This window comes from Pocillopora verrucosa, chromosome 3 (genome assembly GCF_036669915.1).
Source record: "Pocillopora verrucosa isolate sample1 chromosome 3, ASM3666991v2, whole genome shotgun sequence".
Taxonomy (NCBI): domain Eukaryota; kingdom Metazoa; phylum Cnidaria; class Anthozoa; order Scleractinia; family Pocilloporidae; genus Pocillopora; species Pocillopora verrucosa.
In genome coordinates this window covers 515-16,961 of record NC_089314.1, presented here as the reverse complement: position 1 = coordinate 16,961, position 16,447 = coordinate 515, and the positions used below count along the sequence as shown (strand labels likewise).

The 16,447-nt window shown below is 37.5% G+C and overlaps 1 protein-coding gene across 1 annotated transcript; it reads left to right on the top strand.

Moving 5' to 3' along the window:
- The first annotated feature begins 598 nt into the window (after positions 1-598).
- LOC136280028 (MAM and LDL-receptor class A domain-containing protein 1-like) lies at positions 599-15,706 on the top strand. The gene is made up of 18 exons (XM_066164635.1): positions 599-731; positions 1,809-1,948; positions 4,630-4,779; positions 5,492-5,656; positions 5,873-6,175; positions 6,791-7,047; positions 7,489-7,579; positions 8,218-8,358; positions 8,912-9,174; positions 10,004-10,094; positions 10,387-10,521; positions 10,679-10,935; positions 11,718-11,883; positions 12,407-12,550; positions 12,754-13,022; positions 13,283-13,376; positions 14,388-14,528; positions 15,648-15,706. Exons 2-18 carry the CDS (start codon positions 1,903-1,905, stop codon positions 15,704-15,706), a joined length of 2,772 nt encoding a protein of 923 aa, XP_066020732.1. The 5' UTR covers positions 599-731; positions 1,809-1,902.
- Positions 15,707-16,447: the final 741 nt, after the last annotated feature.

Here is a 16,447-nt window from a genome sequence, read left to right as displayed (position 1 = left end):
TTCCCGACCCCTCGCTCCTTCTGTACATTTTTGCTGCCGTCATCTGAGTTCCCAATTTTCTTGTTCTCACATTTCTTTAACCCCACGCCGCCCCCACGTGAATTAATGTTATCAAAGCTTTCAAACAGTTGTGGATCGTATTTACATTGAGCTTTTAACCTTAACAGATTCGATCAATAGTATGCTAACGAATCGCGCTCATTCCTCTTGTTAATTACGATCCAGTTTAACTTATCTTGTTCTGGGAAATCAAGCCTCTTACAAGCCATGGAATTAAATTAGGCTATCTGATATTTGTGTATACATAACTGCATCGAATTCGGTCTGTTTTGAATAATCAAGATATACAAAAACAAAAAAGTTTCTTAACCTCCCATAAGAAGCAGAATAATAGTTCAACCGGTTTATGAGGAAATGAGTGGATCGTAAAGATTCTGGCTCTGTAAACTGCGAAGTGGGTGACATGAAAACACATCTTCCCTTACACAGAAAATTTCAGCACCTCCTCTCATTTAATATGATTGGCTCAATATTTCACTAATTGAATGATTGGCGTCTATTGTAATCTGCGGTCACTTAAATGTCTGGAGATGTTTCTAAGGACTTCCGTACCAGCCTCTCGTTGCTCTAAGGAAGGGATTGAAATATCCCTCATCTCCTGCTGCTGACACAAGAAATCCTTCATGTGGTTCATGTAGCACAGTCAAATAAGACTTGTGGACATCACGAAGGTAGGACTTTCAGGTGTCATTTTTTCATTCGTCTTTGCTTAACAACTGCGCGCTTTGTGATTCGCTTGGGTGACGCGATTGATGATGGTCGAATTTATAATACTGTTGGTGGGAAGGTTGCGGTAGCGTCAAATAACGTTCCAATCGTGCTAACTTTACAAAATTTTCGTATATCTCTGCGCACACGTTCAATTACGGAATGGCTAGGCTACTGGTCGCTGTCATGTTTCATATGTTTGCTCTGTTGTTCAGTTTATGCAGATATTATTGGGGCTCCAGCGCTAATCCGTAACACAACATTAGATCTCGAGGAAGTGTGAGAATGCGACCTAGTTACTGCGCTCTTCAATAATTCCTTCTAACGAGCATAAAATAGATTCAAACTGCCGAGTGAACTGTAGAAATATGTATATACCTCGGAAAGGGTGCCGTTTTAAGTGTCAGACTTCGAAAAGAAAGCGTGTCGCTGATCTGTTTTTTTCGCGCCAGCTTGCCCCTGGTACCGTGTAAAGGTCTGCTCCTCGCTCCGTATTACAGCGCAGCGCTCCGCTAAACTTTTTCTCTCAGAACCACTATTGCCTTAGCTCAGCAATATCGATATTACTTTGTGTATGTCATCAAAATAAAAAAGCTGCTTATTTTTGGCTAAGTTCTCTTTATTCTGCTCAGCAATATTTAAAATAATACTGGTTTCTTATCGCGTGGCCCTATATAGGTGCTTATGTAATACCCATAAACCCTTTTCAAATGATCAAGATTACAATACAGACAAGCTTGCTTCAATATTTTGTAGAAACACACAGTCATTAGTTAACTTCTCTATCTCAGATCTCGCTGAATATTTACGTCGGAATTTTTTGATGGAAATACTGAACTCAGGACTCACTTGTGAAATCCAATGCCCCCCTCAGAGCTCGGTACTTCATGTGCCATACACAAATGTACTGTTTTCCAATGTTGTTCACATGTTGTCTATTTTTGCTCCGTTCAATATATTTTCAAGAATAATAAAGCTAATATTGTCACATCTTTCATTACCACGGAAATGTTGGCTAACTGTGAACATTCTTTTCGTAGGTCTGGAATCTTGAGCGTTTTGATTTGTTAGAAAAAGCTGCAATTCTTTGAGGAAGTTGAGGATTATCGGCGAACATCCTAGAGCTCTCCAAAAATGCAACGAGCTACTCTGCTCGTGGTCATTGTGTTGTGCGTATCAGGTGAGTAACTACAGTAAATCTATTTTTTCTTTGAGTTAGGAAGGACATTTTGAGGAATTGGTTTTACACATAGGAAAATCGATTAGCTACGTATGTAAAATGTCCATGGTTCGATGAGGAACTGGAACAACGGTCGGCGCGGCGCTTTTTAAAAATTTATCATCGGAATAATTTCATTTAAACTATTGCGTTATCAAGCTACTTCAACATCAATACCAATTTAACTGAAATCAGTATCTATTTAAATAACGCCGAAAATATTGCCAAGAATTCGAAAGTATTATAGAGACAAGTTAAGACAGGAAAAAACAGATCGTTCGCTTAACCAGTTAATCTTGAAACGCGACAAGCTTTCTTCGGTTCAAAGATAGTTGAAAACTTTTCCGTGCATGGTACGAGCTTACACAGTTTTCAAGTATACTGTCGGATGTTCCTTTGAATTTGTCATGCTCAAATTTATCGGCCTATAATCCTACCACCTTTACACGTTTTGTTTATAGGTGAACATAGCGAAAATTTTCCTTCTTTTTCAATTAAGACTTCGACAAAGACACAAGTTGGTAATCAAATTACGCGAGCACATTGCTACTTTTCCTCTAAGGTCAAACAGCCCACAGAGTCTGACACAATGTCGGCAAACGGAAAACAAACAATACTGCTTATTTGGATGAAATTAATCGCGACGAGATTATTTTTAAATAAATGTATCTCTTTTATGTAAACTGTTTCTTTAATAGCGGCTCCAAAAGGCTTTCTTTGCGAGCGAGTAACTTACGAATGGTATACATAAAGGGTCCCTAACAAAATAAGTAATTGGAATTGTTCGAAAGGTTATCTGTATATGCTTTTATCTCACTAAGAGGAAGGGATTATTAAGTTTCTTTTAGTTTTTTCCTAGTTTCTGAGTTGTGTTTGAAAAACAAACTCTAACACGCCCAAACTATAGAAGTCAGCTTGAGAATGTGCTCTACTGGGGGAGGGTAGGGAGTTTTGTTAAACAGCTGTACAGATCGCAAATCGAGTTTCACTTTGATCCAAAATGTATTCAGGGAGTAATTTCGCATTTCAATATCTTCAGTAGGACGGTAAGCTTAATAGTTAGAAGGTCTTGTGTGACACAGTCAAGTGGAACTAGCTTTGTTATTTCCATTTAGCTTCATTGCTGATCTAAAGCGGATGAAAATTTTGATTAGGAGTTAACCCAATCGTTCCTGTTCAGTAATTTCTGGTTACTTTGATCGGGTTCAGGCTCTAGATAAGTGTTGAAAATCGCTTTAGGACAACGCAGAGTTCTTAGGTTGGATTACCTGCATGTTTTTTTTGTGTGTGGCTTTTCGTCCAATTGGAAAGATACAAATCGAACTGAAGGTAATAGTCAGTTACCGTGACAAGAATTCATTGGCTGTGTAACGCTGGTGTGCGTGCGGTTTTTGTTATCTCCAGAACGCACTCGTTGTTTATTTGTGAATGAGCTACATTTTCCTAACGAGCCAAGTCCCTCTTCATTAACGTGCTGCTTACACATAAAGAATGCGTTCCTCAAGAATTGGTGAAACAAGACGCGGGTTAATGCCTGAAATACATATGTGTTACTGATCAAGCGTGAGGTCAAGATGGCTTGATACTGGCGGAATTTATTTTGGCGTTTTTATGGACCGAGACGAAGTCAAGGTCCAAAAACCGTAGAAAAAGAATGAGGCTGCTATCTAGCCATCTTGACCGAACAAGCTTTGTCAATAAAGGATTTACTATACACCAAATAAATTCGCTCTAATACGAATCAAGAATGGCTGGTCGATTTCCAGAGCTAGGAAACAAAGCCTACTGTGTTTGCAGCACAATAAACCGTCAGAAAGTCGTTTATTTTTTCTTTATCTTAACTGTCTTCTGCCGCTTTTTGCGACTGCATCGCCGACATTGACCAAAAGTTGTGGACTTTGTAAGTCCGCTCCAAGCATTTTCTTACTTGCGTAGTTAATGCGAACATTAGTTTTGCTTCATCTTGCCCACGGGCGCTGGCACCAATATAATAAACGTGCTTAATTTATATGTAACCGCAAGTGTTGACATTGTTTCCAAGATATGCATGTTCAAAACATTTTGAATCAATTTATCTGCAGGTCATGATTTGACTTGAAATAACTTAAGAAAAATTCAGAAAAAGCTCATTAGTCTTTCTGGAGTGAACCTGCTTCCTTGTCTCAAAATGAGTTTCTCAGCTCATATTATGAATTTTCTTCCAAAGAAGCATTAGGGCAAAACTCCTTTGCTAGGTTTTTGTAACATCTCTTCAAATCAACTACTAGCAACCAAATATTGCTATCTGGTGAAACAAAGCCAGGCATTATGGCTTGTGTGTTATCCAAATGCTAGGTTATTTGTTTGTAAACACAAAATAATGAAAAGATCAATTACAAAAAAAGTTGGAACAGTGGAGATGTTTCAGGTTAGGAAAGAGAGATGACAATGTGATTACTCTTGAGTGAGGACCAGCCTACCTATCATGCCAACCTATGCAAAGAAAGAAACCTATATGTCAGCTAGCCTTTAATCATTGTGCAAAAATTGTGTCTAATGTCTAGTTTATTGATTTTGATCACCATTATCAGACATGCAAATAAAGTTCTTTGCTCATTCAGAACACCTTTAAAAATGGTTTCCTTTTTTCTTCTTCCTTAAAGGAACCTCTGCACAAAATTGTGACTTTGAGTCCAGTGTTTGCAATTATAAACAGGATAAGACTGATAACTTTGATTGGAGGTGGTATCATGGTGCTACAGATACCAAAAGCACAGGACCTGCCAAAGATCATACACCAAAATCCAATAAAGGTGAGTACTGAGTCAGTTTCAGCACAACTGTACTTTGTTAGTTGGTAATAAACCTATAAACTGATTTCTTTTAAACCTTATTTTCCTATGTTTATGGTTGTGTTTATAGTGACAGTAAGAATGGTTTTAACAGCAGGTGGGTAGAGGGAAGATGTATCAGCTTGTAAGGAGGTGTAGCTTAACTTCAAATAGCAATTTCTCAAATGTCATTTTATTACTTGCATGCCTAAAATTCTCCTGAGAAAAGGCCAAAGTGTTTGAAAATATTTGATGAGAACAACTTCAATGCTACATAAAGCTCAAAAAATGTGCAAATGTAAGAATCTAGAACTTCCAATAGTCTTGTTGGAGACTGGGGCTGGGTTGTATGAGAGACAGTGGCAAAACAGTTAGTGCACTGGATGCCAGGAGAGAGAGGTCTGTGTTCTTGACCTGAGGGGGGTGGGGCATTTTGTATCTTGTTGGAGGCAGAATTGCCCAAGGAACAAATGGGAAAAGGGGGAGTATGGATACAGATCTGGGGAGTTAATGAAGTAATACTTTCAAACTACTTAAAACTTTTTCCCTATCTCAATATTTATTGTGCTCTACTTCTAGGTATCAAGCATTGTACAACAGAAAAATCAAAACACAGACTTCCAATATAGATATATATGTATTTATTAATAATTATATACATGTCTAAATAATGTTTCTTTCTCTATTTTTTCAGTAAAAACTATTGGTGGTAACTCCAATGGTGCAGATTGTGTGTTTCCATTCAGATATCTTACCAGAAATTATAGCCAATGTACAGCCGTAGCTCACTCTCTCCTTTGGTGTGCTACCACAAGTGATTATAGCAAAGATGGTAAATGGGGAAATTGTGTCCCGGATGGTGAGTGACCATGACTTGAAACTCTCTTAGAAAAAGATGTTCAAGACTGATGCTAAATGTCTGTTTCAGAAAGGTGTCTGTACCTCACCTTTATGTGAGGCAGCTTAGTAATTAGAAAGAGAAATATTTCGAAAGGGTGTCAGGCTAAATTCCCTAGAAAGGAATTTAACAAGAATTTGATATGACAGGTTTTAATTTTTACATTTCTTCTTTCAGGTGTTTATTCATTGGGCTGCTATCTAACATACAATGGAAACCATATCTTTAGAGTAACCTTACCTGGTACAGTCAGGGGAACAAATGTTATCCAACAGTGCATTACTGAAGCAAAGACATTTAAAAAAAATAATAAAAAAAACCTTCAAGGCATTGGTATCAGGAATTATGGTTCTTATTACCGTTGCTACGCGGATGAAGAGGCTGATCTGCGATACAATAAACATGGACCTTCTCTTAACTGTGGATCACAAGGTCTTGGTACTCAGAACACCAATACAACATCTGTGTTCTTGTTTACAGGTAAAATGTGCATCATTTAATTGTGGCTGGGTTGTATGAGAGACAGTGGCAAACAGTTAGTGCATTGGATGCCAGGAGAGAGGTCTGAATTCTTGACCTGAGGGGGGGGGGGCATTTTGTATTATAACTCACTTATCACATGGCACAAGATCATGGTACAGTTATCTTACAACAACCTCCCACTATTTCCATTGAAAAAACAAACAAGTCAAAGCCAGGGGAAGAAGCCAACTCAAGAAGCCAGCTCAAGAGCTTCTCATTTTCATCTTTATTACTTAACATGGAAGAAAACCAAAATGAACTTGTTTTGTAGAGTTCAGTGTTAGTGACATTGAAAAGCTGATATCAAATACTGTTCCAGAAAAAAATCAACAAAATTCTGCTGTCAAGGCATAGCATGAAAATTATTGGGAGGGTTATAAAATGAATAAACCCCCTCCTGGCTCGCTTGTATGTTGGCTGATAACATCCTTGGCTGAGAGATTGTCCAAAAAATTTCACATTTGCCCCTGAGGCTTTGCTTCTCAGCCAAATATTCACTTTTCACCAAACATATTAGCAGCCTCGAAAGGTTAATTGACTAATTACATTTGCCTTCTTGTATGTTTCTTGCAGGTCGATATATGTATGTTGAGGTGAATGGAAAGCAGAATGGAGATATTGCCCGCATCTCAAGCCCATTGGTTTCTGTGTCCCAAAAAACCACTAAGTGCTTGAAGTTTTGGTATCACATGTATGGGCCTCACATAGCATCACTTAATGTGTATGCTAACACAACATCTTTGGGATTTCCTATCTGGTCAAAGAATGGTACACAAGGAAACAAGTGGAAGCTGGCCAAAGTTGATGTTGTAATGAGCCAGTCTTATTCTGTAAGTTTTTTCCTATTGGCTTTCATAACATTGGCTTTCATAACATTGACCTTTTTTTCATGCTTGAGCATGGAAAAAAAAAGGAATTCCTTTTTCCAGGAATTTTAAAAAGCAAGGATAGGAAGTTTTAAGGCGAGGATAGATGTGCACAATAACTTGCCAACAGTTTTTAAAACAAACATCTTTGATTTCATTTATAGGCTAATGAATTAGGTATCAATCAGTCTTTATCGTATAATTTTGTACAAACTATAGAAAGTTAATTTAGTTAGAAATTAAAGTTTTGCTGGTCATATATTGTGAATCTGTTTTTTAGCCAGATAATAAGGGTATGGCAATTTTCTGGTCATATTTGTAAAAAAAGATAGAACATAATAATATTGTCTTTATTTTCATGTGGCTGAGTGTAATTTGATCAATGTTTTTTCTTGCCTTTTCTAGCTGGTTTTTGAAGGAACAGCAGAAGGGAATGATAAAGGAGACATTGCTTTGGATGACATTCAGTTGGCAACTGGATCATGTGATTACTCTGGTGAGTGTTATTTGTAGACAAAATGTGTACACTTCCTGGAAAAAAAAAAACGACTTGTAGAAAACCTTAGATGCTTGTTCTTAGTAGTATAGAACATGGCTATGAATCTTTTCACTCCTTCAGATAAGATAATAGCTTATGGGGCTGTTATGGGACACTGTTTGATGTACTGTCTGTTTCCTGATAATATTGTGTCTTCCAACTTGCTTTCTCAAGAATTAAGCCTAGTGGTCTAATGTGCCTCTCTGAATGTGTTCATGGTAGTTGGGATGCCAACGTGTTGGTCCATTCAAATACCAGGGATGTGGTGGTATCATGCTGTTTTTGCATTCAATTAATATAACATTTTTTTGGGGGTTATTTCATAAGTTTTGGTGGCCAAAAAAAAAAGAGGTAGAGAAGTAAGCTTGGGGCACTACAGTGCTTGAACCAGATCCCTGAGGTAGAAGTTGAGGAGGTCCTGCAAGAGAGAGAGAGAGATTATTCACTGTTTTAAGAGGCATGCAGTCATTAAATATTAAGTGAAGTCAATTTTTGTTCATGTTAAAGCATTCAGGCCTTATGTACCATGTGCAAGTGGCAGCAAAAGTGCAGGTAGAGATGTAGATCACTACTTTTGTTTCTTTTTTTATTCCTAGGTGACCCATGTAACTTTCAAGATGATAGCTGTAGCTTTACTCAGGACAACACAGATAACTTTGACTGGATACGAACTAAGGGTTCCACACCCACTCCAGGAACAGGACCAACTGTTGACCACTCATATGGATCTAGTTTGGGTAAGGTTTTATTTTTTTATGATTTAATTGATTGCTAATAAGATAAACTGCTGTTGATATTGATGATTTCTTGGTAATTTTGATTATCACCTAGGCTTATTCTTGGTAAGTTCCCAAAATATTCTGTTCAGTGAAACCTTATGATAACTAGATTTTTCAAACCTGCATGGGAGAATCAGTTGATTGCTCAATCACCTTGGTGAGGGTTTTCCTGTCATTTACTATTGTTTATTGGTGTCGTGTCATTCCTTGTGTGTTGGTTCACATTAAGAAGGTTGATGAGACTTCAAATAAATTACCTGCTGGAGACAACTTTTAGAATTTAGTTACCAACAGTGAAGTGACTCAGTCACATTGTTGAGCAGCTGGTTGCAATTTTCAGATTCTGTTCCAGGGTGGAGATGGCTTCTGTACGAGTATGTTGCCCAATAGCCTTAAAAGTGTGATTCAGCCAGGGCTTGGTTGCAAACAATATGGCAGCATGTTTTCTAATGCTGTCAACGTGGTAAGTGTAAAATGCTTACTTGGTAACTTTCCTTTTGTTTCTCTGCAGGTTATTATATGTTACTTGAAGCTTCAGGACAGAACAATGGTGATAAAGCCAGGATCATGAGAACATACAAGAAGGCTACAGTCACAGAAAGTTGCTTTCAGTTTTGGTACATGATGTATGGTTCAAGCCTTGGTACACTCAATGTCTATCAGAAAGTTGGAAATAGTCTTGGAAATGCAATTTGGACTGTCTCAGGTGACCAGGGTGTTCAGAGGACTTGGCTAAAAGGACGTGTCACACTCAACAGTACAGCCCAATTTACTGTAAGTTTGGTTATCTTAGCTCTCAACAGTGTTTGAAACTTTAGAACCACAGATTGTAGTGTTGTCAGGTCACCAGCTGTTTCCATGAATTAAAATGTATTGTTATCCTTAACCTTTCAACTCCCAAGATCTGATGGTTTATTCTCCCCTGTAGCTGCTACACATTCCCTTGTAAATTAGTTATCAAATGAGAACTTGGTGCTAGATCAAGATAGCAGCTTCTACCGGATAAGTTTGAATATTCTCATTACTTGTTTGCTGAAGAAAGTATGGATATTGTAGGGAGAAGTTTAAATTTATGTCCATCACTTCTGGGAGTGAAAGGGTTAATGGTACTTGCCTCTAAACTTACTTTGCCAAGACAAACTAAAGGTACTTTTTCTTTTTACTCCAATCATCTGCAAATAATTGTGGATGCCTGAAATACTTTGGGATCAAGCTGTCATGATTAGCACTGACAACAATTATTGTTTCATTCTGATGAATTACATTTGAGATAATTTTTTTTTACTAAGAGCAAACAACAAAACCACAAACTAGATGTAATTATGAAAAACTTAATATGATATTTGCTACTTGCTATGTTAAATATGTGATTTATTTCTCCACTCCCAAAAACTGTGGGAAAATTGCAACTAAGTTATGAGTTTGTCATTAACCTTACTTTTGACTTACTGACAGAAGTTCTTTTCTTATTAAATATTGGTTTTGCATTCATTTGACTATGATTGCTTACATTTTTTTCACTGTTAAAAAACTTGCCTCTTAACCCTTTCAGTGGCAGATAAGACAATTTTAAGCATGTTGATAATTTTTTTTGGTATTACAGGTTGTTTTTGAAGGAGTAAGAGGAAATGGTGCCAAAAGTGACATTGCTATTGATGATATTTCCATGTCTTCAGGCCACTGTCCAAATCCTGGTTAGTGTACCTCTTTTTTCCTGTATCATGGCTTATGGCATACTTAAAAGATGGATTGGTCTATGATTATTGCTCAGTACAGAAACCTGCAATTTTTCTGACAGAAGGTTAACTGCCTTAATTACCAGTCATAGACAAGAGGCAAAAAACAAAGGCAAAACTTTAAATTAGTTCTTCATATGTCATAAAACAAGGGTTGTAACATTAAAACATGCTACAACTTCATACAATCAACCTTGAATCCATACATAGCATAGAATAAAGTCCTGAGTTACTTTGATCTTCACTGTAGGGGACTGCAATTTCCAGAATGACTTCTGTACTTGGAGTAACATGGCTGGTGATGATTTTAATTGGATCAGGGGATCAGGACAAACACCAAGTTTCTTTACAGGTCCTGATACAGATCGCCTGGGTTCTTCTCAAGGTACAAGGCTATAGTTACTGTAGAAAGTAGATACAAGTGTGTCATAGTCCTTTAAACCTTTCCCATTTATTCCCACCTATCTGGTGAGAACAAAAGTAAAATTGTGCAAGGAAACAACTCTTTTTCTTCTTTGCTTTTTCTTCTTTCTCGTCATTAGGTGCCTACGCCTTCATTGAGACATCAAGTCCTAGAAAACAAGGTGACAAAGCAAGATTAGTCAGTACACAATTTAATGGAACGGCCTCCAAGAACTGCTTTACTTTCTGGTATCACATGTATGGTTCAAGCATTGGCACCCTCAATCTTTACCAAGTAGTTGGTAATACTGAAACACTCATCTGGACCCTCTCAGGAAATAAAGGAAGACAATGGTTTAATGGACAAGTGCCAGTTGGAAATCAAGCTAAATATAAGGTAGCCAAACATTGTCAGCCCCCTTTTACTAGCAGCCTCTAATAATGTTATAATTACCAGCCTTGGGAAGCAAAAGATTCTGCTAGAAGGCAGTTTCAACCAATATGTCAGTCATGTAAATGTTTTTGTCTAGAAGAGTCTCTTTTTTCCTTATTTTATTTTTTTTCCTTCTGAGGTTTGATTTGGTAATGTATGATAACAACTTTCGAATAGACTGACAAAAACACAATTTAAAACAAGGAATACAGAAGATTTGGTAAATTTTCTATAAACAAACAGAATAATGGTTAGGGCTTTACTGAGTGTCACTTGTCTAATGAGAATGTGTTATTGCTTGTAATAAGTGGCTGTACATGTATTTGTTACTGCTAAGGGTTATAGTGCATGTTGTTTGCCAGTCAAAGCTCCCTCAGTTTAATTATAAGAGACCTGAAGGGACTCTTTTGTTTGAGATCTGGGGTGAATACAGCTGTAGCTCTCAATTTTGTACTAGTGTCAACTAGTGGGTGATGTGAATAAACCAGCAAATCAGCCAGAGGGAGTTTTCTTATTTGTTCACTAAATTCTCTAGTTTGATTGAGAAAGAATCAGATAATGTAATAAGAAAAGTAAAGCATTTATCAGTTCCTAGTAGTTTTTAGAATTGGAAGCTTTCATGAAGGTTAAGTTTAGCAAGTTACCCAAAGACAAGAGCCACTTTCTTGTGACATTCAGGATTTGATAGATTAGCACATCCCTGCCAGTACTGATGAGCTTTAATTTTTTTTTGATACACACAACAGATCATTGCTGAAGGTATCAGGGGAACTAGTTATCAAGGAGATATAGCCATTGATGACTTTAGGTTCCTTCCAGGAATCAATTGTCAACTGAGTCCGACAGCGGCTGCTCCGAATTATGTTACCACTGCAGCTCCAACAACTTCATCAGCCACAACAACGCCTATTCGTAAGTTACCTTCTTGTGTACTTTCTTAAGTGCCTTTTTTGTGGAGTAACATTCTATCATGCAATAAAACTCAAAATCAAATAATGCAAATGGAAGAGTCTTTTAATGCTTGTAAGCTTGGCAACCTTTGGAAGTTAATGGCAATTGGCCTGAGGTTGGGTCTTGGAGGCTGTAGGAATCTCTTTGCAATATCATGTTCAAATATGCAACAATTTTTTATTATGCTGATCTGACTACAAGAGCTGCAAGAAACTCTTTTTGCTCACAGCTGTAAACTTGATGTAAACAATGAACTTTTTATTATCTTAGGTTATCAATGTAGAAGCATTTCTTTCCTTCCCACACAATATTTGTTTGTTTTTTGGCTGTAGAGTTGAACTATGTCCCTGTGTTCTATTCTGTATAATTATATTGTGCCTGGTAGGCTATTTAGTGACCAAACTCATATAGCATATTGAACTCAAATCATATTATCAGTTTTTTCTGAAGTTCCTTACTTATGTGTATAAAATGTTCTCTGCAGCAAATGGTGGCATAAACTGTGACTTTGAATCAGACATTTGTACCTGGACACAAGACAAAACAGACCAGTTTGACTGGACAAGGAGGGCGGGCTCTACCACATCATCATCAACAGGCCCCTCTGCTGACCATACAAAAGGAAATGGTTAGTAATGTGATAACAGTGATGCTATTTTTAAACAATAAAATAATGAAATGTTTCACTTCCACCAGGTACTTGTTACTTAGAATTTACTTTGACATTGGCAAGACATCTGCCCTGATGTCTACTTGTTGGTGAGAGACAGCGATTGCTTATTGTGTCTTTCCTTAGTTATGTTGACATTCTTTTGGTGAACTGGTTTGCAGGTAATGGCTGGTATGTGTACATTGAAACATCTTGGCCAAGAAAGATGAATGATACAGCAAGGCTTATTAGTAGTTCTATTCCAGGAACTACTGCTAGCAAAGGAAAGTGCTTGTCATTTTGGTATCACATGTATGGAGCAGACATCAATACCCTTAGTGTTTATGTCAGGACAGGTGCCCATGATTCAATGTTGTGGTCTAAGACAGGAACACGGGGAGACAAATGGATTCAAGGCCGAGCAACTGTGACCAGTAGAGATCATTTTAAGGTAAACTTGATGTGAAATATTCATTTTAAAACTGTGCAATTCTTTGGGGCATTTTGTGAGGTCTGTTATTTCTAGTAATGAAAGGAGCCTATGTATTGGAGTGGAATGGAACAAAATAATGGTATTGTAGATAACAGTTTTAGTGAACGACACAGAAAAACATAAAAGTGGTGTGAAACACTAACTGTGGGTGATAAGTAAGCAGAAAGGAAAAAGTAAAAACCTTTAGCTATTTTCTGCAACCCTGCATTTCTTTACAGATTGTAATGTCTGCTTCAGTTGGCAAAAGTTACCAAGGAGACATTGCTTTGGATGATATTTCTATGACAGATGGACCTTGCAACCATGACTCAAGTATGTATTGGACAACATGTAAAATTAATTAACACCTGGTTCATCCTTAAAAAATGCCTGAGATGTTCATGGGCTTCTGGTTTTCCAATGTCCTAAGACACTAAACTATTCAATGTATGGCTGCACAGGATATCTCACAACCTAGCCATGAGCCTTGCACAGAATTGCCTAGGAATCTTCATGCTGTCATATTTGTGAGAAACTGAAGGGGTTGGAAAGGGGTTGGAAAGGCAAAGGAAGGAACTTTGAATGGAGAGACTAATATTTACTTTGCCCATGACAAAATAAGTGCTCAGAGCAGGCTCAAAAATACAGCATAACTGACTGCCACATTTATACTATTTGCTGTTTGAGGTTTATTGCTTCTTAATAAGCTCAATAATGAAACAGCCCTGAAACCGAATTAAAACCTTAAAACTCTAAGGGTGTCAAGCACCTAATTTCCCCTTGTAGTCAAAGATCTTGAAAATAGAGGAATGGATCACCAACTTAAGAAGTCTCGCTTGTTTAAGCAATTGTCCTTGTTAGTACCAAAGGAAATGTTTAGAGAAGAATATAGAGAGTATGAATACTGATGCTAGGGTGTAAAAAGGTAAACAGTAGGAAAAATTATGATTGAACCTCTCTTACCTCTATAAAATTACTGTGGCTCCACATTTTTCCTTCTGTCCACCGCCATTAACTTTTACCCTTAAATTCCAGAGATGATTAGCATGTAACTTCTCCCTATAAGAATACTCAAACTTATTTGATAGAAGGTGTTAACTTAATCTAACACCAAATTTTTGTAACTAATTAGCAAGGAAACATGTAGCAGCTAAGGAGAAATTAACAATCATAGCTTGGAAGTTAAAGAATGAGAAGTCGCAAATTGGCTGTGAATTAACTCGTCAACGTGTGGGGAATTGTAGTATAATGGAAGTCAGTGAAATTTTATGTAAGAAAAGTTTTGTTTTTATGTCTGGCTAAATTTTGATTGACTGTTCGAATTGTTTTAATTGGACATTGCAGCGACCTGCACATTTGAAGAAAGTCACATGTGTGGTTACCAACAGGATACAACGGATGATTTTGATTGGGCTCGTGGCAGTGGAGCAACAGTTACCCCCAACACTGGGCCTGCTGCTGATCACACATTAGGATCAGCTTCAGGTATGTCTGTGGTGACACTTAGCTTTTCTAAGGGAAAGGGTGAAGATGCTTTCTCTTCACTGCCTATCAATATTATTATATATGCAAATAATGCTATTGAGCATCAGAAGGTATTCTATGGTCTAGCAGAGAAAATGTTACCAGTAGTCCTATCTCTGCTGTTGAAAACTGACACTAATAATTTTGAGACTGGAAGGCTATTCACAATTACAAGAAAAAATGTTAATAACAGTTATATATTTTTGTAAGGAACTTCGACTTTACTCTCCTCTACAGCAATATTATTTAAAAAACACAAGATACTTAAACAACTGGTGGTAGAAAATTGGATAATTTTGGTTTTGACAACTGAGTTAATAATGTAAATTAGCCACTGCAGAGAGTTTCAAAGCTGACAATTCGAGCAGAGTGGATGACTAAGGGCTAACACTTAAAACATCAGCTTTGAGACTCAATCTATATGGTAGCCAATTTCAGGGCGTGAAATTGCACCTAATACAGGCGCCAATGCGACTACATTTTTCACTTTGGCGACCAAATCCTGAAAATTAGTCGCCAAATTGGCGACTAGAATGTTTCATCATAACCTTACCTAGAGATATAATGAATTAAAAAGATTTGCAAAGACAAATGCGCGGCAAACTTCCTCGTTAAGTTTGTTTCCAAACGCAGCAGATGCCATAACTAGATGCCATCTTGGATTTAGGTGAGCTTAAACATTGCATATCATCCATCCTAGTGTCCCCTTTGTAGCACGTTAAAGATCTTTTCCCTAACTTAATTTCTAGAATGATGACAGCGTAAAAAAAAGGTTTTGTTTGTCTTTCAAAATGGCAACCAACTTTTTTTGAATTGGCTACCACTTTGATGAATTTAGGAGCCAAGTGGCTATCAGAAAAAAAAATTAATTTCACGCCCTGAAATTACATCATCATCTCAGTTGATAAAGCCACAATTATCTTGTTATGCTCCCCTACTGATGCAGCACCACAGATTCTTTAGAAACTTACCCCTTTAAACTTCGATCAAGAACTCACACCCAGCCTGTCACCATTTGCCCAAGTTGGGCTTTCTGTATAACTATACTCACAATCTTAAATTTTGTCTGAATACATCCAGGGTTTACATGTATATCGACAGTTCAATTGCTCAAAGTGGGAAAAAGGCCAGATTACTGACTCCTCAGATGCCCAAAGTTAGTGCCAAATGTCTGAAGTTTCTGGTATCACATGTATGGATCAACGGTAGGGACTCTGGCAGTGTATAAGAAACAGGTTCTTCAGTGGTATTCGCATCTGGAGACGCTCTGGGGATCAAGATGATGAGTGGCTTGTTGCACAAGTTAGTGTGTGGAGTCCTGTAAAACCATTTTGGCTTTCATTTGAAGGTCAGGTGGCTGGCAGCACAGGAGATATTGCCATTGATGATGTTGAAATATTTGCGGGCAAGTGCCCAACACCTGGTGAGTACAGGCTTGGTACTGCGCTCTTTAATTCCTAGGTTCAAAGCCAAACATGCGCTTTTGTTTCAGGCTTTTTCCCGTACAGTTAGCAAACAGTCAAAATCTGACAGATAAATGACAAATTGGAGGGTCTCAGTGTGCTATTCATGATGTCACTTACCCCATTACAGGTTATATAATTGTCAGTCTTAATACACTTCTTGAAGAATTTATAACAATCATGTGTAGAATTTTACAACAATCATTCCTCAATCCATAGTTTCCAAGTTCCTAAAGGATGTACATTTTTTTGGAACCATCCATCACTTTCTGTTATATTGTTGACCACTTTTGTCCTACATCTATTGTCTTATCCTCTTCCCTCTCAAAGTTGACCAAACAGGAGTTTCTCCCTTCAATGTGTTTCCATTTCAAGGGTGATGAGAAGAAAGAAAGATTGAACACCAAAACTTCTTCC